Source organism: Fringilla coelebs (assembly GCF_963513975.1).
Source record: "Fringilla coelebs genome assembly, chromosome: 7".
Classification (NCBI taxonomy): Eukaryota; Metazoa; Chordata; class Aves; order Passeriformes; family Fringillidae; genus Fringilla; species Fringilla coelebs.
In genome coordinates this window covers 11037034-11062061 of record NC_140035.1, presented here as the reverse complement: position 1 = coordinate 11062061, position 25028 = coordinate 11037034, and the positions used below count along the sequence as shown (strand labels likewise).

Sequence of the window (25028 nt, the reverse complement as noted above, 5' to 3'; positions counted from 1 at the left end):
CTCTTTTTGTCTGCTTCCTCCCATATCAAACACTACTGACTGCCCTTGCCAGCAACTACAACCTTTTACAACTGTCTGCTCAGTAAGCAGAAAGAACAAAAAGCCTGATCAATGCTTACTGCTGCAAATTAGTTGTGGCAAAATCTCCGTGCCATACATGCAATGTATTCCAAACACCAAGGAAAATGCATTTCAGACCATCATTTTGGTCCTATCCTGCCTTGAGAAGAAAGAAGCTTCTGGTATTTGTGCAAGCATAATATTCCACGTAAAAAGTGAGGGCAGACTGAGCTAATATGAAAACCTGTGGAATGCACTTAGGAAAAGTACTCCATTCCACTAACAATTATTTCTTTTACCTGCTTCCTCCCTTACAGTGTGAGCCGTGACATCCTGGCATAGCTGATATAATTTGTTTCTTTTGGTCTGTTCACCACTAAACTGAATTCAAGGGGCTGTTAGCAGAAGGAAAGCCACCAGCATGCTCTAACACAGCCAAGTGGATCACTCAAAAGAAAGCCCAGCTTAACTGCTTTCTTTAAATGACACCTTACACAGCCTTTAGGCTGCATTGGCATATGACTGACATAATTTGAAAAAATCTCTGACCCAGGAACCCTGCTTTGTCAAGTAGGGATGTTTTCAGACGGACTACAATGGTTATGGCTTTAACAGACTGTAAAAGAGCAGCAGCTTGCTCCCTTATATGTGATCTGTCAGCTAACCAAGAGATCCAGTCTTGCTGTTGGTGAATTGTGTGTCCATGCCAAGCACAACAGAATCCTGAGTATTTCAATATTTATGGAATTACATGAACAACTGATCACTCATGCAAGTGTGCAGTTAGAAGTGGAGGAGTCTGAGGGGAAGGGTCACACCATAGGCAGAGTCACAGGCTGCTTCTCCCAGTTACAGCTCAGTGCTGGCTGTGTTAAACATGACTGTCATACCACGTGCATACATACATTTAACTTCGTTCAGCTTTCTCCACTGATCTTTTTAGCCTAGGTCATCATTCAAATTTTCCATTTGTTCATTTTTCTCCAGCAAGACCTTGCCACTACTTCCCCAAATTCTGCCTCTGCTCCAAAACATTAAGTCATTATCCACTGACCTACTTGCTTACATTCTCCCAGATGTATCAAAACATCTTTACACATAACTGTATGGGACTTCCAGTACTACTCCCAACTCCCATCCCACAGCTGCAAGTATAAGCTGTGTAAACATTTCTTCTACACATAAACAGATCAAATGTTTCAATTTCCAATATGCAGTCGTGAAAATTTAAAACTTGATTTAAAAACTAGATGGGCATCTCTGCACTCACAATTAAAAGGAAATCTATATATTTTGAGAAGCTAAGTGAAAATTATACTTCTAAAAGCTTCTGATACTTGTACAACTAATACCAAAATTAGGTCCCACAGGGTAACATATGATGGCAAGATTTCCTTAATCTGCTCATGTAGAAAGCACTCAGCTTTTCAGAGCTCAGCATTCTGAGTTCCAGATCTTTCTATTCTGGGGGTTGTGGAGGAAGAGTCATTAAGTTTCCCAGGAGTTTTGTAGGTTAATCTTCACCTGCTATGCAGCACCAAAATCCCAGTGAAGTCAGTGAGCAAGGACAATATCCCCCAGCCTCACAGCTCCTCCACAATTTCTCTGTGAACAGGTATAATTTCACTTCTTCTACCTCCCACCCATGACACTTTCCTCTTTAGAAAGGTAAAAAAGAAAAAGAGTTGGGGGACCTTCCCTGGACAGCTTCAAACATTTTTTTCAGTTTTTATGATTACCACCACCTTAGCCTCTGAAGAGGCTGAACAATGCAGTGCACACCTTTCCATGGCTCATCAGGGACATGCTGCCTGTGCCAGGGCTGCACAGGTTTAGGTTTCCACCTTGGAATTTTGTCTGTAATGTTGAACGTCCCAGTGTACTACAGAGAAAAACTTCCCCTTTCCTTCACCACAGGATGAGTGCAGGCATGAAGGAATCAGGGGTAACAGCTTCAATCACTGCTAACCCTGTTCATCCACTGTGAACACGGCAGAAGGTTTAAAATCAGAGTCCAGGGAGCAGACAGCAACATTGTAGCCAACCCATTCCTTTTAGTAAATCCAAATGAAGCCCATGTGCACCCCTCATCCTTCCGCTGCAGAAATCAAGGACAACACTTCTGCTGAACTTAGCCACACAATTATCCCTAAAAGAATTGAGGCAGCCTTTCCAACTTTCCTTGTAACAGCATCCAACAGACCTCCTGTAGCAACAGTGGGATGGCCAATACACCCCCTCATTCCCCAGGAAAATGGAGGGGTAAGGGAATTGTGCAATGATGTAATGAAACCAAGATCCAACATTTAGGTTCTTTTGTGCTCCTTTTAAACCATTCGTTTCTTGCAGTGAAATCAGATTGAACAAAATGCCTTTTTGATGCAGATCAGCTGTTTCATGGAGCTAGACATGCCTCCTTGTTAAAGGATGTTACTTTTTGCGTTGTTGGAACATTAGCCAAATGACTCAGGGCTGTGGAAATATATTAATATTATGAAACATTTCCCAAAGCTTGTACATCTCTGGAAGTACCAGGGCAGAGATCTCGAAATTATAATTAATCAGTAAATTTGGGAATAATTAGCATAATAATTACATTTCAACAAAATAAACCATACAACTAAAATAACCTCTTTTGGCAAAAACTGACACCAAGAAAATACATGACGTCTGGCCCACCCACATGCTCCCTTTCTTCTGATCAACTGGATGCCACAACACTGCTGTGCCTCTTGAGCTAAGAATTACAAATAAGCCTGGAAAGATGGAAAGTTGCCAGAAAGACCTTATGAGACCCATGTATTTACTCCAAGCTAGGAGTGATTTTTAAGACTTGAATGACTCCTCTTTGTGATTTTTCTTTAAAATTTGCTTAGTGTCTTATGCCAAGCAAACTATCTCACCTGATGCTTTTATAAAACCTCTTAAGCTCTGCCTACATGGAGTCATAGGAAGCAGTGGCCAGGGTTTATGTATTGAGCTTTTTCCTGATGAATTCAATAAGGCTGTTTGCAGGATTTACAGTGAAGTGTAGATGTACAGATGAGGAACCTATTTTCTATATAAGAAGGTTATTAATCTCAAAAAGAGATACAAAAAAATCCCACTGGGACACTAAACTTATGATTGCATTTTCTTTTTGGATGGAAGCTTACCATACTTTTAGACTGGAGATTCTTTGTTCACTGTTATTGGTAAATAAATTAAACAACCCCCAAATGACGGCAGCATCTGTAGATGTGCTCAGGTTGACAATAGAACTAACATCCAATTATCAGAAAATGAATAGCTAAAGTTATTTATAGCTGTTTGAAAATAGCTATTTTATCCTTGCACTTAGGAGGGAGTGAAGTTATATTACTGCCATTGTAAACTTATAAAACCCTTCAGAGCTGGCAACATAAAGGACCATTGTCAGAGGATGCTTTGGCACATCTCTGACTTCAAGCACGAGTAAGATGGCAAAACAAACTGCATGTAATAGTAAGGCAATCTGAAGTATTTTCCTGAACTGGAAACTGAAGTCTGAGGAGGTCATGGAAATCTTCCCACTGGCAAGTGCAGGTGTCTAGCCTAAAGCTTGCAATTTAGCCCCGGCTTGCCTATGATTTGGGGGTGGCAACACCCATGACGTGGTGTCCAGACACAAAAGAGGAATTCAAGGCTGCCCCAGCTGCTTCCCAATATAGCTGATGCACAGAAGATAGCAGACATGATCTCAGTTGTGTGGGAAGGTGTAAACTGTCTCCTCACTGCACTCCTGTGCCTCGGTGAATGCCCTTCCCGGGTGCCCCACGCACACAAGAGTGTTACTAGAGAGGCTCAGCAAGCTCCAGTACTCAGACAAATTCACCAGAGGCATAATCATGGCCCTTTAAAATTGACATTAATCACTCTGGCTGCAGATGATGGTTTGGAGCACTGGGCTGTACTGGACTTCAGCTGATGGTAGCTAGTCTGGGGCTGTCTGGGGGCACAACTCCCACTGCTCCGCTGCTCTCATACTGGAGCAAGCAGCCTTGAGGTTTTGGATGGCCTCAGAGCTGCTTGTTCTGGTGAATTACCAGCACAAGTCATGCAGCCTTGTGTCAGCCCACAGTGCTGCATTTAGACTTGAGAATTGCAAAGGTGTAACTGCAGTGGTGAAAAAAGAAGTAATAAAAATAAAAGTAAAAACCGGGCCCAATTTGCCATCTGCTAACTCCATTCAGTCTCTTATAGTCTTACTGCTTTCCAAATTCTCCCACCCTCTAAATAGCTGCTTTTTGATTATTTTCCTCAGGATTGCTTTATTTTCTCCCCATGTTGCCTCTCACCTTGTTATTTCCTCTCTACATTTGTAACCTCCTCAGGTCATTTTCCATTAGTCCTATACCAGTGGCTGTTTTTTTGACACACCTCCCAGTTTAATATCTTCTGCTCATTTAATTAACACACTGACTGCACTCTCTCCAAGGTCGTTAATGAAGATATTAAATAAAGCCAAACCTTGCATTACTGCTTGCAGCGTCCCAAACAACTCCTCCCCATAGCCCCGTTTGTTCCCATCAACAATTGCCCGATGTTCACAGTCCATTAGCCAGGTTTCAATCTCTACAGCAGCCTTCCTGTCCAAGCCAATTTCTATTTACACATCACAAGATTATTTAAGACACCAATACCACCTTCTTTGCTTTAGATGTATGAATGAGTGAAGCTACATTTTTAACCAGCTGAGAATCTGCAGCTCTAACTCTGTGCAAAAAGTGATTATGTTTGATTTCTCCCTGCTCAGCATTAGGTCTTGGCTCAGCTGTCATCTGAGCTGAACCACCTTTCATTTCATCAGGGTATGTGATCTGTTGCCTCTCAAATATTAATTCAGATCTTCCTGCATATTAATACTGACACAGATTTGTTTCAATGAGTTTCCATTGCTGTAACTGAAAGCACAGTCGAGTCAATCCCATTTGTTTCTCCTGGTTTCACTCTCTAGTCTGGCCCTGGCTGCCAAATTTTACAGACAGAGCAGGATTTAACACCCCATTGATGTGCTTGGTTGAATGGGGAAGGCCCAGGCGTTCTCTAGTGATTGTGGGCCCGCGTGCTCACAGATGTTCTGTCTGATCCCCAAATCCAGCTGACATTTCCCACATAGACTTACTCAAGCTACTTGTGGGACTTTAGTGCATTGGACTTCTGTAGCTTAACAGTGACTCAATTAGCAGGGCAGAAATGAGCCTGCTTTCTCACTAACACTTTTGTATTACCTTTGCAATTCGTGGCACTGGGGGTTTGCCTAAGGTCCCTGATATTTATAAAGGTAATTGGAGTTGTCACTAGCTGGTTCTCAGAGACTCTGGGATACAGTCCATCTAGATTCCTTCATCCACAGATTTTCAGTTCTTTCCTTTATTCACATGCTTTGTGCCAAATCTCAGGACGATATTAGAGCTGACTCAGTGAGGATTTCCCCAGCTCTATGGGAGTGCAGGCAGAGTTACTCCTGCTTCCCCTAGGCCAAACCTCTTGTATATATATAAATGATGCACCAGGGAAAGTGGCTGTGGCTGCAGCGTTACCCCAGCCTGTGCAGCTCATGCTGTGGCAGCAGCCAGTGCATCCTGAGCAGCCACACTCTGGAAACTGAGCTCTAGTCCTGAATACTGACACAACTATATTTTGTATGCATGTAGCTCAATTTCTTTATAACTCTACTTAAGAATCTATTAATTGCAAGGGGAACTGTTCAAGAAGAATAGCAAGGCAGCTCATCTCTAAGTGTAGCACAAAGGTGATATGTTTTCTGATACTTATTGTTTGTCTAATATTACCTTCTCCCTTCACTTCAGCTCCCTGCCTCTTTCATGGCTCCCTTTAAAGTCTTCTGCAAACATGTAATTAATTCCTCCTGCACATCTTGGTGGCACTGAGGATTTCCTGGTTCAGCTAATACACATAACACTTCTAGCCAGAGTTTCGACAAAGAGGAGAGAACAAAGGCAAAGAGGAGAGAATCACCCCAAGCACTTGGACCAAGGGAGAACCATTAACTTCTAGCAAATGAGGAAAGGGTATATTTGAAATATTCCGCTGCTGACCAGTAGAGGGAAGTCATGTAAGTAAGCAGCAGAAAGTCCAGTGTAATTTTGTTATGCCCATTCCTGTAGTTCTTCAATTAATTATTCTTCCAGCACAGCTGGGTGGGTGCAGGCTCATACATGTCAACCTCAGAAAAATTAGGAAAGGGGAAAATTGCAAGAAAAAGGTAATATCAGTCATTAGATTAATTAGTGTAGCTGGAAAAATCAGATAAGCTTTGGAACACATCTGTCTGTCTTCAGTTCTGAAACAGCAGCTCCCATGTTCAAAAACCTGCCAGATTTTCCAGCTACACTCATTGATCTAATTAAAAACAAACCAAAACTTGTCTGCCTACAAACAGATTATCACAGCTGCAGTAATACTACTCCAAAGAAAGGTTCATGTGAGCATCCATGATGATCTAGCCTGTGAGAAGGCAGAGCATGGACCATATCCCTAACCTGGCTGTACAGGAGACATGCCTGGCTGTAAAGACGGAGCAGAGAAGACTGAGTCAATAAGCAGAAAAACGTGACAGGATACTATGAAGCATCTACACACAGTGTTAAAACTTCTTAGAGTAGCTTAAAAACAAAAAGTCATCTCAAAAGCCAGACTCTTAAAAATGGTGGGGAAAAGGGAACAGTGAAGATTCCCACCCTACAGGGAGCAGCAACAGCCCTGTGAAGCAGCAAGGGTTTGCATGAAAAACAGATGGAGCAAGGACTCAATTCCCATCGGGGGACTGCTGTGAGCAGCTGCTTAGTATCCCAGAGGGAGCAGGAGCAAGGTAACACTCCGATCTGAACTGGCGGTCTCCCCTACTCTTAAATTCTTTATCTATGCGAGTGCGCTATCTGTGACTCACACACAGCAACCCGCTGAGCCCCTGCTGCCAGGGGGTGGGGACAGCGCCAGGAGAGGCACATCCCTCCCTGGGCACAATCATCCCAGGACAGCCACACCTCCAGGCATGCTTGATTGCTCAATTTGACTCGAGCCAATGATATAAAGGGAGAAAAGACACTAATAGATTTTGACTGAGACGCGCCACTTAATCCTTTTTTCCCCATCAGTAAGCTCTCTTGCTTTCCCTTCATAGTAGGCATTATGCAAATCGAGAGTCCCCTGAAGTGATATTTGCAACTGCAGGATCATACAAGAAAGGGCACAATGCTTCTTTGCCAATTCAACCCCCTGCCCCTACTATTCTATTTCAAATAATACTATACTCATGGTAAGTACTAAAAATATGTACTCTACCATTCAAGCACTTAATGTTCTTAAATGCCACTTTGTTCAAGGGAAATGGCCTTTGTTAAACATGCAATTCACTGGGAACAGAATTTATATATCAATCTGATTTACTATATCTATACATATATATACGGCTTTTTCCCCCCAGCTGATTACATCAGCTAACACCATGCAGCTAAAGCAAATACTTCAGGGACACTGTTGATAACTTCTTGAGAACACTGGGTATCATCAACTACTGCTTTATATGTATATGAACTTTACAGCCACTTCCTGGGGCTTGAACGATGCAGTGAAAGGGTCACTGGGAAAAGAAAAAAGCTTATATCACAGTGCTATCAATGTCTGTGCTGTGATCACCAAAAATAAATGGGTTAGCCAATTTTAGTTGAAGTAACAACAATCAAATTAAGTGGCAGGATACTGAAACACAAAGTTTTCCATGGAGAAGCAAATATCCTCAGAGACCAAGGCTGATTTTGACAAACATTCCTCTAGGGCACTTGACAGCAGTTTAAATAGCTTTAACTTAAACCACTGGCTGCCTCCTCTCTATAAAAAAGTGTGATTTTCAGCAGCAATGAAAATGACCATCATCAAGAGAGAGACATTTAAAATCCATACAGACATTCACTTTCCTGTACCTGAAGCTCTACTTTTTTTTCACAGAATAAAATCACAGACTAGTCTGAACTGGGAGGGACCCACAAGGATCATCCTGTCCATCTCTCAAGAGAATTTCCCATACAGAATAACCCTGGCATTATTAGCACCATGCTCAAAACAACTGAACTAATATTTTTTTTGCTAATTTATGCAAGGTTGAAAGCCACACCAAACACCCAGTGTGTTATTTTATTCAGAAGGATTCATCTTCCAAAGACAGAATTGGTTTCTGTGTCTCAGCTCTCCATGTTAGTATTTTATTGCCATGAATTATTTGGGATTAGTAATGAAGTGTTGATCACAGGGCCTGGAGTCTTTTGCAGGGGGTGTCTGCTCTGCACTCTGTCATTTGTTTTCCAACAGCATTGTTCTCACTTCATTAGAAAATATTTGTTGCAGCTTCTAATTTATACAGTCCAAGTGATCTACTGATTATTCCCCCCATTTTCTGGTTACTGCATCTATATTTGCTGTATAATCTTAGGCAAGTGCAGGGCTCACAGTTCTACTAAAGTTAATGTGTATTGTTCTAATGTCCTAGAAAAGCCAGATATCAAGCAATACATCAAACACTCAGTTTCCCTCTTTCATTGCCATATCCTGCAATCTCACCTCATCTCTTCCCACAATAAATTTAATCCTTGACATAAATGACTGTTTAGCTTCAGTGTTTGGCCCTTAGTTCCTACAGCAGCAGTGCTGATGCCAGAGAAGATGCAATGCTCAGGTGTTTCCTCAGCTTATTTGAGGCATCAGTACAGAGAGTTTTACTGCGTGACTCACGACTAAAGCTGTGTGGAAGGAAGGAAGGACAGAGGGAGGTCTGTCCAGTACAATCGCAAAGAAAATCTGCAGAATCATCATCAAAACCATCCTGCAACTTACATTTCTCACTGATCCCATCTGGCCTGATCCAAAGGCCATTGGATTTTGGATTTGGACCAATATGCAGACGCCTTTGTCCAAATCCCGTGTAGAATAAAATGTTGGCTCTCTTTATTGGCAGAGGATTTAGCAATAGGAAGAAGTTCAGTCCAAACCCTTCCTCCATGTGTGGCTGTTCCAAGAGATCCTAATTCACAAGGGCTCAATCTTGACCCTACATCCTCCTGCTTCTACTGCAGGATCATCTGGCTTTCCATCAGCACAGCTGTGCTAAGCAACTCACACAAGACATGGAGCAGCTGAAGCAAGATGTTAAATAGAAGATCTCCTGACTGCTTTGATAGTCAGTTATTATTTAATTGGCGTGGCAGTACTGGGAAGGTTGTAGGTGGTTCTGTAACCAGTCATGCCAAAACGTGAAGAGCAGATAATTTTTATTTCATTATGCTTTTGTTCTGCACAGTCTTCAATATTGTCAGAGTGTTGTTTGAACTTCAACCAATTAATGAAACATGAACTGCTTATTAGGTGACCCAAAAGGTCTCTCCCCTACGATCTGTGAATACCAAATCAAAATCAACGTGTTGCTGGTAAATGCATATGCATGAAATCTTTCAAGACATCCTGGCTGAAATAGCTAATAATAAACCTCACATCATTCTTGAGAAAGCAGAACAGGAAGGGAAAAGGAGCCAACAAAAATAAAACATTCTTCTGCAAAACACTGCCTATGCAAGTTAGCATCAGCTACATGATCAATAGGTCACCCATTATGTATGGTATTTACATCTGATCTGCATTACTGCACTGCTGTGCTGAAATGGCCAACAAGGCTCATATCAGCTAGCACTTCCTTCATTAAAATATGCCTTCATATAAAATTTACCTTGATTTATGAGTTTGCATTCAATGTTGTACATTTGAATGTAACACTGCCAAACTTTCTACAGTGTTCACCTGCTGGTTGTAGAGCAGAGATATTTCAAGATGAAAACAAACTAAAGATGGTTGCAGAAGGCTTGTTATTATCAAAGAATGAAAAATAATAAACCTGTGCATATGGCCAGCCTTCTGCTACCATCATGTCACTGTGTATTATCATTTTTTGTTACTGAAAAGTAGTCTACACATCCTCTATTTCCTTAATCCTGGATTTATTAACTCTTTCACACAGACACACACACATACAAACCTACAATGATTCTTTTGCTTTCATTAAAAAATGTTGAGTGTGGTTTCCTTGGTATCTGCTGAAGAGAAACTTATTTGGGTTTAGAATCTGGAATCTCAGGTGCTTCCACTTTCTTTCACATGTACACATTTCAAATTCAGATAGGCCCATATCCAAGCTCAGTCCATCCCTCCTTATCAGGAAGGTGAAATTTAGCTTCTCCATCATTTTAATGTTAATTCTGTGGCATCACAATGAAACCACACATGCTCCTTGAAGGCATGAAAAATCTCCCTCCTAACCCTTAAAAAAAATCTGTCAGTTATTCCTAAATATAAACCTGACTAATAACAAGTTCCATAAGTAATTACACAGCACAGAGCACACAGAGCCTTTCCTTTTACTTCATTAATGCTATATGCTTCAAGGGAACACTGAGGAATGGCAGATTTGTAGTATGAAATGAGAAATTTTCAGCCAAGAGCTTAGGAAAGGAGGGGCAATAGAGAAGGTGAGCAGAAGGAAATACTCAACAGGAATGGAGAAAAGGAGGCTTCACTTGACAAATAGATTTTACCCTTTCTGTAAATCTTTTTGCCTCATTCACCACTCTGAAGTGTATGACTTTGAGTTTTTCTCAGCAAGTAGCCCCTTGCTCCTAAACATTTAGCTTTGGTCTGTCCAATGACTGCAGATTTATGCACTTGAACTCTTTCACTTCCTAACATTCTGTAAATAAGCCCCATCTGGTGTATCTCTCCTTGTGTCCAAGTCCCTTCTCCCCGAATGTAAGTCATACAGTCTCAGTTAGCTAATGCCTTCCTTTAAATAAACCAGACTTTTCAAACCTTGATCTAATGCCTAAGCTCTTTATGTCCCTCGAAAGAAGACTCTAACAGCTGCTCACTGTTACTATACACTAGATCAAGTATTCAGAGATGGATCTATCAAAGAGGTCAACTCCCTCCTGACACCACATTAACTAATCTGCTGCTATTTTAAACTTTGCTTAGCTTTGTTATTACTTCTACTTCACTGCACCACTTGACATAGACATAGTGCATTTCATAACCCATTTAGCCAATTGATCAAGATCGTTCTGTGAACAACCTCATCCTTCTAAATTTTAACCATTCTGCCTATTTTAGCATCATCTGAAAACACATGATAGCACAGTATAAATCATGAAGAAAATGTTAACACAAATCCAGCCCTCTAACTACCTGCTTCTGGCCACAAAACCAAATTTGTGTCTTTTCTTTATTGTTTGCTATATAAGAAACAAGGGAATACTCTTGCTCATTTCTTTATTTCTGCAAGCCTTTTTAATCTGGGTCTTCCTATTGACTTTGCCACAGCAGCTCCCATAACTGAAAGGATTACTTGGAAGTTTGATGCTTCCAAGATCAAGTCCCTGTTCTTTACCTGTCTTAATAATTTATTACTGAACCTATATATGCAGAGTGTGTAGAATAATGCATCCCGTGAAACTTTGTTAAAAGTCTCTGAAAATCCCGATATGTCTGCTGCTTCCCTCCTATCTAGATCAATATTTATTTAATTTAAAAAAGGAATCCAATTTGCTTGACATGATTTACTTTCCACAAATCTATGCTCACTTGCATTATGATGCTGGACTCTTATTAAACTGTATGCAACTGTAGCCTTAAGCTTGCTAGGAAATGTGTTTTTGAGACTGCATTTATAGGCAGGAGTATCCTCTGGGAGGCTGCAATGCCCAACAAGGATTTCACCACATTCTTTTTACCACACTGGTCAGTTATTTTCCACCTCAAACTGTTTTCCTTTAAAACAGCAAAACAACACTGACCCTTCTCAAATTAACTGATTAAAGCTCTTATTTCTGATATGCATTCACACTGCAAATCATAGCCATGTATCAGGAGTCGTACTGTGCCCAGCATTACACAATTCCTACTTAGAAACAGTCCTCAACACCCAGGGAGTTTAGACTGTGGCAACAGTCCCACCACTAATCTTATTGTTGGGTCTCAGTGAGAAGCCAGGCCAGACCAGCAGAGGCAGCCAATCAAAATGTCAACAGCACGTAGCTGTACGAAGGAACAAGCAGCTGCAGGGCTTCCTTCTGGCTTGTGTTCCTGTCCCAAATAATGCTCCACACTGTTCAAGTGACCCTAGGCAGGCTGTTCCTCCTGTGGTGACATGAAGCCCCTCCACCCTTGCCACTGCTCACTGCTCTGATCCCACGCTTCACCAGGAGGCTGATGCTCAAATCCAGTCTCAGGGTATTGTCTGCAGCACCCTGGGTCCTATCTGCTCTGATAATGGGCCATGCTCACTTTAGCAACTGACATGCCAACAACACATGCCACTTCAGCACTCATCTCCTACAGGCTTCAGCTCCCCACTCTGCTACTGTCACTGAATTCTGCACAGCTGCCTGGGGTAAGTTTCTGTCCAGTACTGATAGAGGGGGGCAAAACCCTCTTTGCTTTCTCATTCACTCCAATTTGGCAGTCACCAAAGAATTTCCAAAATCTCATCCTACCAATGCACATTTTCCCAGCTATTTGTGCAATGAAGTTTCCATTTTTATTCTTCCTCCCCTCCATTTCCTCTTACCATGCACTAACAATGCACTGAACTGAGCTCTTACTGATTTTTTTAGAGGACAATTTGTATACATTCAATAGTCAGAATGGGCTGGAGTATCTTGGTATGTACTTGCCAGACTGGCATTCATCAGGACTGTGAAACAGAACAAAATCCCACTGCAGTAATGAGGCTTTTTAACCCCTTTGTGACAGCACAGCTAAATGCCCTTTCAACCCCATGTATAATGCCATCAGCTGGGCACAGAAACACAGACCTACCCAGTTCCAAACATGACATGAATACAGAATCTATTTAGGCAGTATCAAGCTGTTTGTGGTATTTCTCCTCAAGTACCCTACCTTGAACTCCATAGGGGTGTACTTCTCATTCTTGGGGGTTGTGTTGCCCTTGTAATGGAGATGGTTGGGAGTGGTTGGGTGGATAACAGTGGACTCCTGGGACTGCCTCTGGCAGCGCTGGCAATACACGTAAATCACAAACGTTAACAGGCTGGAGCCGAAGAAACAGGAGACCCCAGTGGCAATCAGATGGATGAGACTAAAACCTGTAAGGGAAATGACAAGAGATGCTATTTTTAAAGAACAGCCCTTTTCTCTCCCCTGACAAGACCACAGGTGCAAATCAGAGCAGTGACATCTCGGGATCAACATTAATAAGCTGTTGAAGCCAGAGTCTTACATTCTAACATAAACTGACATAATCTCCCTGTAAATCGGTCTCCCCACTGCAGCTCTGCCTTGTGCAGTTTAACAGGTTCATGCATTGTTTTCTCAAAGCTCCCTCCCTGTCTCTCCTCTCTCCCCTCTATTGATATTGAAACTAAACATTATGTTAAGCTGACAGCTAAAGAAATGAGCCATACAAACAATGCACATTAATGGATTCCAAAGCATGTGCGTGTCATGGAAATAAGGGGATAAAAATGCTCAGTGTTTCTCTGAAGGGGAAGGAAGGGAGGGAAAAGCACTTTTTGTCAGCTGCCCAAAATGCCTATGGGACTGTGTGTGGGGTGGGGGAGATACACATTCCTCCCCCTTGTAATCCAAGTGTGCTCAGCATTCTTGCTTATTCATGGGATGGCATTGCCTTGGTCGTGTCTGTGCTACATCCGAGGTGTATTTGTAGTGCTAACAGTGGAACAGGGGTCCTCTGGAGAGCAGGAAAGAAAAAGTGGACAAAGGAAAGGGGGACGGTGCTTGAAAAGCACTTCTTCGTTGGCTTTCTCTGCAAATTGCAGAGATAGGAAATCAGTTGCAGGCAGGTGCTGGCGGGGTAGCTACAGTGCAAATACTTCAAACAGAAAAGCTCTTCGACTATAAAAGACTTCTGCAGAGATCCCTCCATGTGAGATTGCAACAGCACCCTTCAAAGCCAGCACTGACCTCTGGAAAGAGCTGTAGCTGGGCATCCCACACACTGGCAAGTACCTAACTCACAGCTCTGACTGTGGGGGAAGACAAAGTCAAACAGCACTCCTCATTCCTCCCTCACCTCACTGTGTCTCACACCCCACAGTAAAACACACCACACCAGATCTCTGACAACAGAACCAGCAGTAACGACCACTAGAGTCACCAGGTTATCAAAGCAACCAGAGGCATTATGGGATGGCAAAACTTTATGGCCCTGTTGTATCTTGCTATGTGCAGGGGGGACTATACGGAAAGGAATCAGCTATTTGACTCCAAATGCTTCTGCCTTTGCTCTGCCATCTTTCAAACGGGAATGACAGAGGCCCTAGAGCCCGAGGGGACCCCCTGACTGCTGGCCCCAGGGCAGCTGTCCCCGGGGTCAGTCACATCGCCTCAGTGGCGACTGCAGCGGTAAATTTCCCGTAACACTTAAAAAGCCAATTCATTTGGACAGACTGCTGTGTTGACTTGACTGTGTGCGGAGAAATGGGGCAGCTCAGAGAGTGGCTTTAAATGAGGCTCATTCTTAGTCTGATCACGGTTTGCAGTTTTTTGGTGCCATCTTACATTTTAAGTGATATGCTTTTCAAATAGCAGATTCTGCCCATTAGTCAATGGCTCTTGTCTAATCTCTAGTTAAAAAAATCCTGATTTTAAAAAGAACAAAACCAATAGAGTTCCACAGCAAAGTAATGCACTTCAATCATAATTACAGTAGGGACCATTTAGAATTTATTAGACTGATAAACTAGATTTATTTTTCAACCCACATTATAAAATTCCATTGCAAGATTACCATTTTCTATTGTTTTGGATCATGGTCCAAAAAAACCCAGCAGAAATACTATAATTTCCTACTAAATGTCACTAGACTTTTTCAAAAATAAATTTCCTTTCTAAAAACCTCTGCCTGTTTTGCATCACTCATGAGACCTAAAAAAGAATATGCAACTGTGTTCAGTAAAGCCACATGACACGCTGCCACATTCTCCTCCTGCCCAGATTTGCTTATATTGCAGTGAATGTTTCATTTCACTGCCACATTTGCAAGTCACAACATAGAGCTCTCTCCTATTTCACTCTCACCTTTGAAACACCCATCTGATTTTTCAAATGAGTTTTGGCCGTATCTTGAGGGGAAAAAAAAAAAAATATTATTTTGTTTGCAGCATGTGAGTCCCCAGGGGAAAGCTTTCTGGTTCATCACTTTGAAAATATAGATTTTCTGAGATGCATCAACAGAATTTCTATTGATTGGCTTCTTTGCCAAATATTGTAGAACACTACATTAATAAATAATATTAGCTATGGAAAAATGTAGATAGCAACAGCAAATACAGTGATGGTGGAAAAAGAAGGAAATGTGGGTACAGTGCGTAACAGTAGAGTGCAAGCTATAGCAAGGGGTCCTGGAATCAAAGCAGAACCATTTCACCCTCTGAGGGAGAAGGAGTGCTGCAGGAAGCCAAATGTAACATTGCAGGAGCTGAAATCTTAATTCCATTGATTGCCCTCAGTTGCAAACTGAGAATCCACATTTCCATGCCACAGGTGGCATGCCTGTTTTTGCCATGATCTCTATAGGGAGAAGAGATTTTGGCAGCCTGAAGATCATCTAGATTTCAGGAAAGCAGGAATGTGACGCTAGCAGGAATTGGCATGGCCATTAGTGTGAAACTAGCATTTTAAAACGTTAAAGGAACCTGCCATTTTCTTCAGTCTGCATTTTTATCATAGGGGCTCCCAGAGCAGTGGAAAAGTGACAGTAATGGCTGGACCTTTCCAAGTTACATGCAGAAAGGAGACATGGTTTCTGTGAGAGGTGAGGACTTGAATGAAAGGAAGTGCTTGGAGGACAAGTATAAACCTCTAATCTCATATATATCAGCAAAGGATCTAAGAGACCCTGTTCACTGAAATCTTTGTAGGTTATTTAAAAACACCTGCCTCCAAACAGCTGGAGGCTTACAGTGGTGAATGGGGAATAACCCTTTCTTCTACCTGAACCATTTACCCTGGAGGTAGAGAGACACAAGCAATTGCTCTCTGGTAATTAATGACCCTCAGTGGCCAACCCAAACTTCCAAATAAATAAAAGTCTTGGACCTGACAAGTGGACATGAGATACATTCCTCCAGTCTGACTCAGACAGCAAGACTCCAGTGGAATTAAGGCTATCAGTGGGATATGAGCTGTATAGATTAATGGTTTGGTTGATACTGCACAGGGAGAACAGAAGTCAGGTTAAGATAAAAATAAGATGTATAGTTAGTGGTAACCTACCTCCACAGTTTGTGCTCTCATCGATGCTGGAGGCTGGCAGGATCACTAAACAAAGAAAAGATGATTGGAGAAAGTTATCATTTTGCCATCCCTTTTCTTCTTCAAGTAATTAAACCCTTTGTGTTTCAGACAGAAGAATGTGCTCATATGTTCTGCAGCAAGCTGAGAGTCTCTCTAAATTGAATTATAGGCTCATGGTTTGAAACACATGCAACGAAACCTCTTCAAAGATCTTATAACTCCAGTTCTGTTACCTGATCACTCTTTAGCTTCTTCAATTTAGGGAAAAGATGCTAGCTGAAAAAACCATGAAAAAGAATACCATTGCCTAGAGATCTCAGATTTTTAAGTCAGTGCAATGTAATCTTAAAAAAAAGAACATGTGGAAAGGCATTATTCAATCTAGACCCATATCAGGTATTTGCCTAGAGATTCAATTTCCAGAAAGCACAGAGTAGAATATGCTGATGACCATCTGTCCATCAACAGTGTTGCTCTGTTAGACCCTGGATTAATCTCCTACCTTCATACCCCAATTTTCTGCATCTGCCTCACCTTAATTCTTATCTCTTTTGGGATGCTTTTTGGATACCTGAAATCAATGACCTTCTGTTGCCCATATGCATACTGAGAACAGACACAATTTTTATAACCCAGCCTAAGAAAAACCATACAGTTTAAAAGCTTCAATTCAGGTGAAGCAATACTAGTTATTCGTTACGGATCAAGGTAATTCTGTTTAAAGGAAATGCTAAGCTGCTTAAGGGAAAGCCATTTATCCCGTGCCTGCCACAAGGGAATTTATAATGTTTATCTATTTCCTTGTTTTTCTAGAACCATCCAAGCCCAATTTTTAATAGAGAAAATCTCAGCCTAATTTGACAGTCGAGGCACGGGCTGCTTTCCTGAACTGGCTCACCCTGTCCTCCTGGATGATAGGGTACATACCAGGAATTTCATTGTACAGGCACTCCTGGTACTGAGTGCTGTTTCCAACGCACTGGGAAGAGTCCGGGCTGTGCACCTCGCAGTAGCGGCTGCGGTACTGGATGCCCTCTTCATTGCACAGGCTCCACTCTGACCACTCTGACCAGCCACCTGAAATCCAGGGTCAGGAAAACACACACACAGCGTCACCAAGAAGGAAAAGGATGCTTTGTAGATACCAGATTTCTCCCATGCTGAAGGATCCCAGATCCTGGCCTGGGCCTCTCTCACACATCTTTTCCATGGGTCCTTAGTGGATTTAATTTTCTCAGTGCAAGCATCGCATCCTACTTGTCAGGTTGTAGTTCTCTTAATGTGGACTAAACTAACCCTTGGTGGAACACTGCACAGAACAAAGTTGTCTTAAAAGCTCCTATATCAGCTGTCTGGTCAAAGACATACAAGGAGCAATGTTGTGGGTAGGGCAATGTTGCACCAAGACCTCCAAGCTTTGATGCGACCTCCCAGAGATACCTCAAGCAGCCAGCACAAATTAGAGCACTCACAGAGTTTTGCTGAGGTTCCTAAGGACAGGAGTCAGCCTGCACTGGATCAGAAATACACAATGGTCATTCAAAACCAGCACAAGTCTAAACCCTATCCTCCGATTTGTAGCACATGCTGATCTGTTGTCTGTGAAACAAAAAGGAAGGACTGTCCTTCAGCAGCCATACAGATTGCTGCCTCATGACTCCTTTTGTTGGTCAGGTCAACTTCCACATTGAAGAACCAAGCTCCTGCTTTTTCCTTTACTTGAAAGGGATCAACCATTAGCAAAATTTTGCTTGACTGGAAGCAGAACGCCAGAGCAAGGGCCAGTGAATACGCAAAGAGGATGGCATTTCACTGCAGTTGATACTGGGATGTCTCCTTATCCCCTTGCTCAACAGACATCAAATAAATGACCAAAAAACATGTAACTCGTGGTGTTTCTGATCTGTTTTTTAAACATTTTGCAGCTGTGCCTTGCTCCCACCAGCCTGGAAGCCAGCTGGAGCGGGGATGAGGAGCGGCTACCTTGGCAGGGGTGTGTGTTGCAGAGGGCCTCCTCGGTGTGCAGCCCGATGCAGATGTCCTCCCCGCTGGACGGAGCTGGGTTGGTGCAGGTCCGTGTGCGCTGGTAGTGCCCACCCCCACAGGTGGCTGAGCAGTGAGACCAGGGAGTCCAGCAAGACCATGAGCCTTTCACTGGAGGACATTGAAAAGCAAGCACAGACAGGTAGAGGCCATTGGTTACTCCTCTCACTGTGACAAAGCTGGAGATTCCCAGTATCCTGCCTTGCACATCCACCCTGTCCACACTAGCTAGCAGTTTCCTGCACCCCAGGACATTTGGGCCTGACAACAAGAACTTCACATCAAGAGAGGGTACAAATCCACTTCACTCTCTGGATGCAGAATAAAATCTATGCAGAAAAAGACTCTGCATCATAAAGTGCCAAAACCAGAAACTATTCTTTGTTGTAGTCATTAATATTCACTGAAATATTCTACTCCAGTCTATTCCTTTCCTTTTTATAAAACAGCATTGCTGCTACTATTATTATCATCCTTATTATTATTATTATTATTACCACTATTACTACTACTACTACTACAACAACTACGATGTTGTTTCCTGAAACTTCATAGCAACAGCAGATTTACTTGGGAAAAAAGCGCTGTAGCACCAAAGTTGAGCTTATATGGCACCTTTCTGTGGGAGGCCCAAGTCCTCTAGTTCCAGCTTCCGGAAACAGCAGCTCAGAAGCTTTTTTAATTGACCCTGCTCATTGCAGGGGCATTGAACTAGGTGACCTTTAAAGGTCCCTTCCAACCCAAACCACTCTATGATCTAAGTATAACCCCATAAGGGTTTAATAATAAAAGTAGAAAGGGACTTAAGATCCCTGAATCCCCCATCCCCCACCCACTAACTGCCTGGTTTGCAGGTCCACATGCCATTAATTCAGAAGATAATAACCTGATGACTTAGAGCAAAATAAACCCAGGACTTGTGTATACACATTGAGTGAGGCAGGGAAGAAGGGAGACACAGAGAAATAGTAATCATGCACTCAGAACAGATTGTAAAACATCAGAGTGTCTGAGGGGAGAAAACAGCACAGAAAAGGGGCACAGACATTAGTGAAAAAGCCACTGAGAGCTTCCAAAATAGTACTAATAGCTGCCTTTATAGCGCTAGAGTTATTTCCTTTTTATAGGCCATAGAGTGCAATATTTGGCACTCCTGTTATACTCTTGCTGCACATTCTGATCATATCTACATTTGAATTTTATCTTTGTATTGAATTTTAGAATCATAATAGTACTACTATAATAGAGCATTTTCAAGTGTAGGCCACAAACTACATTGCCAGAGGTAGATAATTGCTGGAACTGCAAAGAGGCAAGGTAATTTGTGTATGATCACTTAAATTTACTTTAGACAGTTATTACAGAGCAAGGAGAAGGATAAGTGAGAGAGAATACAGTAGTCAATGGTCTATTACTACTATTCTGGACCAGGAGTGCAACATAAACATGAGGACAAACTCGAAAACCAGGAAACCAGGCAAGAATACTCCCTGCTGGCTGTGCAGGAAATGGTAACTGATGTCAAGAGTAGATGCCCATCGCAAGAACAATACGTAAGCAGGAGAGGGGGAAGAAATAAGTGTTCACAAGAAGAACTGCCACATCAAGCATCTCTATACAGTATTAAGCCACATTTATTAAGCCTGCCTTCTCATCATGGAGCAGATGCACCATGATGCCCTCCACTGGATGGAGCATCAAACCTTCCTGAAGCAAAGTATTGCTACAAGCCACCATACTACTTCCTCTAGAGGATGTGGCTGTGTTACCCTCTGAGCCAAGGTGAAACCTAAGTCAGCACTAAAGATAACATACATGGATCATTACAATAACTTTAAAAAACCTAAGGAAAAATCCCCCAAATTAAAAAAAAAAAAAAAAAAAAAAAAAGAAGGCAGCTTAGAAATACTGATTTTGTGGTTGTTGTTGCTCTACCACTAAGATTTAGGAAAACACCTATGAATTTCATGCAGGAAGATGATCATGGTTACCTGGGCAGGGGTGAGGATTGCAGTCTTGGTACTCCATCGCTGACCCCACACAGGGCAAGCCACCATTTTTAGGTTCAGGGTTTGTGCATGTTCTCTTCCTGATTCTAAAGCCCAGCTCACAATCCCTGGAGCAGGAAGACCAGGCCCCCCAAAAGGACCAGCCCCCATTGATAATCCGTGCAGAGGTCTTACCAGTCTTGAGGAGGTCATCAACAAGAGCTTCAAGGAAAACAAACAAGACACCATAAAATCACAAATTAATAATTTGCTGAGTTCTTAAAACGGGGTTCAGCTCGTGAATAAAATCAGGATCTATGTGCCCTGCAGAACAGTTTCTGTTGAAAGCCCTTGGCAAGTGGGTTTTTTTTTCCCAGAGCTACAGCTAAACTAGACAGAAGAAGAAATTTGTATGCATACAAACTGAGTCTGCTGGTAGCCTTGATAAATCACCTCCCTGGGCAGCAAATTGTGGCAGTCCAGGCTGTGCCCTCAAGATGCTGCCTTGCATCACAGCAGTCCTGCAGGGAACAACCTGAGCGACAGTGCGCAAGGGGAGAAAGAAAAGACACACTGTCCTGAGAACAGCTCTTCTCTTCTTTACACCCTCATTACTCGCCTGCTGTCTTTGGGGCAGCCTAGCAGGAGCAAGAACAAATCTATACACTGCCATAAGCACAGAGCTCACGCCTGTATATCTGTGTCACGGGGCTCTCCCCATCCCTGCCACTCTGCAGTGACACCAGTCGTACATGTAGACACTACAGCAGCCACAGTCAGGGGCTTGTTGTTCTGAGAGCATCCCCCCTGCACCACCCCACCTAGGCCTGCCCCACGGTCCCCTCCGAGCTGGCAGGACGTACAGTCAGTGTCACACACTGCGGAGCCATCGTTGGGGCAGAAGCGACTCTCGGTTTTCTTCCTCCCGAACTGCAGCTCGTGGGGGTCGGACAGCTGGGCCCGGCACGTGTAGCGGAAGCGCTGCTCCTGGCGGGCCCCGTTCTGGGTGATGTTGACAGGCATCCACGGGGTCCAGGGTGTGTTCCTGCGCACCTCTGGGCAGCTCTCCGGGTTGCAGGTCTTGTATTCCTGCCAAGAAGGAAAACCACTCCCTCCTTACTTATTAAACAGCAGCAGCCTAACTGGCAGAGGCTTATTTACACTTCAGAAAATAAGAGGGTCCTCTCTGGATCTCGAACTATCCCCATCCACCTTATCTGACCTCACAGGAAAAAGTCAGTGCTGGGCACGGCACAAAATGTGGTGATTATGGAGGCAGTGTGCTACATAGGTGGACCTCAAGGGTAAACTGTGCTTGCTATTTTTATATCTCCCTCAGGTTTGTGTTTCTTTGCTGACTCAAAGTCCTGTGGGGCTTCGACAGCTTGGTTCATTATCGACAGGAGAATAATTCAGGCAAGAGATAATAATAACAGCAAACAAGCTTTCTGCTCTGACCCTGAGATGCTCTTCTTAGGTCAGCCTAGAGAAGCCTCAAGAGGACAAAATGTCAGTAAGGTTTATTCCTTGAAAGTTTATAATTTTATTTTTAATAGTAGGGTTTAGAGTAGATCTTTTTACAGTTTTTGTTTGGTTAGCTTTTCAAACTCTCTAGTGAAGGCTATGAACCATTTGTCATCCTTGGTCTAGAGCAGCCATTGAGCACAGACAGCATTCTGGCTGGCTAGGAATGGGGGGATTCAAGGGTTTTACCATTCTCATCACTAATGGGAGGAATTCCAGGGACAAACATTTGTGTTCTTAATTTAAGTTAACTAAATAAACAACTCTCTTCTGGCAGAGGGGAAGAAATGTAATGCTTCAGGACTTCATTATTCTAATGCAAATGCCAAATACCTTGGTAAGAAATGGGAGGTTCCAGATCAAACCTGCTTATACTGAAATGAAGCCTCACACAACCAATTAAAATGACTGCATGAAACAGCTGCTGGAACAGCAATGGAAAAGTAAAGAGAGAAAATGGGGTGTTGGACCTGTTGTTTACTCAAGTGTGACAGTGCAACTCATTTTTAATGTGTCTGTGGCCTCCTTGACTCAACAGGATCATCCTTGGGAGTGGGACCGAAGAAAAGAACATGTCTAGAGCTTTCAGGTAAAGGACTTGATATCAGCCTACAGAGGCCTAAGGAAGAACTCTGTACCCCAGTCTGTCCCTAAATCTGCCATCCCTCTGTTTCCAAGTTCATTTCAACATCCTCTGCAGCAAAAACTGAGGACAGCATTTTCTTCTTGCTTTAGAAATAAAAGCACAATGGAGAGAGAAGTTAAATACCCCATCCCTCGATGCTACTGTCAATAAGTGCCTCATGCAATGTCAGTAAAAAATACATACCACAGCACAGCCTGGACATGTGTTTCCATTTTCACAGGACCTCTGCCTTGAATGAATCCCTCCACCACAATTCACGGTACATTTATTCCAGGGTCCCCAGGAAGACCAAAAAATCGGTAATGGACATGGATTGTTCTCATTACAGAATCTGAAAGAAGAAAGTGCATTGCTGAAAAAACTCCATGTCAGCACATCCAAGGGAGGAAACGGTGTGGGACGCAAGACTGCACACTGCATTTGGGCACAACTGATGCATGCACAGAGAGCCAGCAATGGCTGACACAACATCAGATTAGCAATATTCCTGTCCATGGGGAGAAATGTAGCCTTTGTGCCAAATGGGAGTGGTTAATCAGGCTGAGCTTGGTGAGATGGTTTTAGTAAATGGTTGAGATCAGGTTTTCTGAAGTACTCTGTCTCAAAACTTTTCCACAAACACCAAGTCCACGAAAGAGCTCATAAACTGATGCCCAAGTGTCACAAAGAGAGAGTGGATAGCAAATATTCTAAATGGGATGACTGGTGGGAGGACAACTCAACAGTGATCTGTCACTAATGGCAGGTACTAAACACCTCACAACCTTCTTTTCACACAATCTGAGTTTTACTGCTGCCTCAGCCCTAACAAGCTAGAGTTTGCAACTGGATCCTATGTGCATCTAAAAGCAGGACCTAAGTGAATGCTATTTCATGTTCTGTGTCAAAAGTAACTGTGATTTTGTTCATCTTTTTAATCAATACTGTTCTCAAATTTAATCACATAGAACTGCAACTGATTCAGAGGTAGTCTTTAAACCCAAAAAGGACTATTGTGAATGGACACAAATCAAACCAAACATTAAAATGTCTTGAAACATGGAAGTTAAATGAATTGCTCTTTTTATTCTGAGAAATGTGGAGATATATGTCTTAGTGACCATTCGAGGGACAAGCAACAGCCTATTGCCAAGTAGAGGTGACCTTTAATGAAATGTCAGGCCTGGAAGGAAGTTGGGATGCCTTGAAGCATGTATTTCATGAGGGGGCAAGCTTGAAGAAGGGCTCTGTAGATTCAGAAAGTACTAGGTTTTTAGTAATTTTGTGTGAAATTTTCATAGTTTAGAGGGGGAAAAAGATGTGGTTTTGATACCATACCCTGCAAAAACTCAAACCTGAATCTATGACTTAAGCTGTATTTTGCCTTGAACTGCTTTTGGAGCATCAGCACAAGTAATAGAGACCTGGAAATGGCAACTGGCAGCAAGCTGCACATACTCAACTGCCACTCCAGGGATGGATTAGAATGGAGTAATTGTGTCCATAAACTCTACAGGTGCCAACAGCAGGCACAGCTTCTGCCTTTGGGGAGGAGATCAGCCCTCTGTGTGGGACAGGAATACTTGCAGAGGACTGAAGGGTCCTTGGGAGTGAGGGCAGCTCTGAAGTGTCTGATGTTCACAGACTCACTGAAAGAGGGTGTCCATGCACGTACACAGCCGCATCCCTCCCACGCTCCAGGACTGCTTCCGCTCTGCGCGTTGAGAGCCCAACAGCCTCAATCTGCCTTCCCAGCCACCACTTCCAGCTGCCAACACTACAGCCACAGGAATGAACACACACCATCGCGGACAGCCCTTACCTTTCCTCCCTGCTCTGTCCAACGCAGACCCTGCCCCCGTACCGTGGCGCGGGATTGCTGCAGGAGCGCTGCCGGACCTGGAAGCCGATCCCACACGAAGTGCTGCATGGGGCCCAGGAAGACCACGGTGTCCAAGCGCCATTTCTAGCAAAAAAGGTGAGAGAGAACAGACTGTGGGAGAAGTGTTGAAATCATTGGAGAATAGATCATTCATTTCAACCAGTCTTTGTATTGGGGGAGTTTTTTTAAAGGGAGTTTCAAAAGTGCCTAGAAGTGGCCCTTTCCACCTAACTTTCCACCCTTTGAAGGCTCTAAGAATTGGAAAAGAAAACAATTAAGCCAATGCTGAATAATTTTGACAATGTCTCCTAGGATTTACTGGGTGATAGTGTGGTTAGTATAATTTTCATTGATTATTCCCCATCGTTTTCCCCATGTATCATAACTCTGCTCTTCAGACCCAATGGCTTATCCCAAAGTTGTATGTCCTGAATTCTTCTGCACAAAGAGCTCAGTTTCTGAGGATCATGAATGCCAGTTATGCTGAGGGATGTAAAAAACCTACCCTCTGCTAATTCAGTAGGTACTGATGCTTTAAATCTTTTACAGC

General features: G+C 42.8%; 1 protein-coding gene across 1 annotated transcript in view; it reads right to left on the bottom strand.

The window, feature by feature from the left end:
- The window catches only part of SEMA5B (semaphorin 5B), a gene marked incomplete at both ends in the record, with an annotated part of 125622 nt that overhangs the window by 3924 nt on the left and 96670 nt on the right, over positions 1-25028 (bottom strand). Inside the window, 8 exons of the mRNA XM_084209151.1 lie at positions 13039-13244; positions 16396-16440; positions 17344-17493; positions 18400-18570; positions 20451-20669; positions 21311-21536; positions 22801-22948; positions 24419-24562. Of these exons, the coding sequence (XP_084065277.1) occupies positions 13039-13244; positions 16396-16440; positions 17344-17493; positions 18400-18570; positions 20451-20669; positions 21311-21536; positions 22801-22948; positions 24419-24562 (1309 nt within the window). The remainder of the gene's footprint in view (positions 1-13038; positions 13245-16395; positions 16441-17343; positions 17494-18399; positions 18571-20450; positions 20670-21310; positions 21537-22800; positions 22949-24418; positions 24563-25028) is intronic.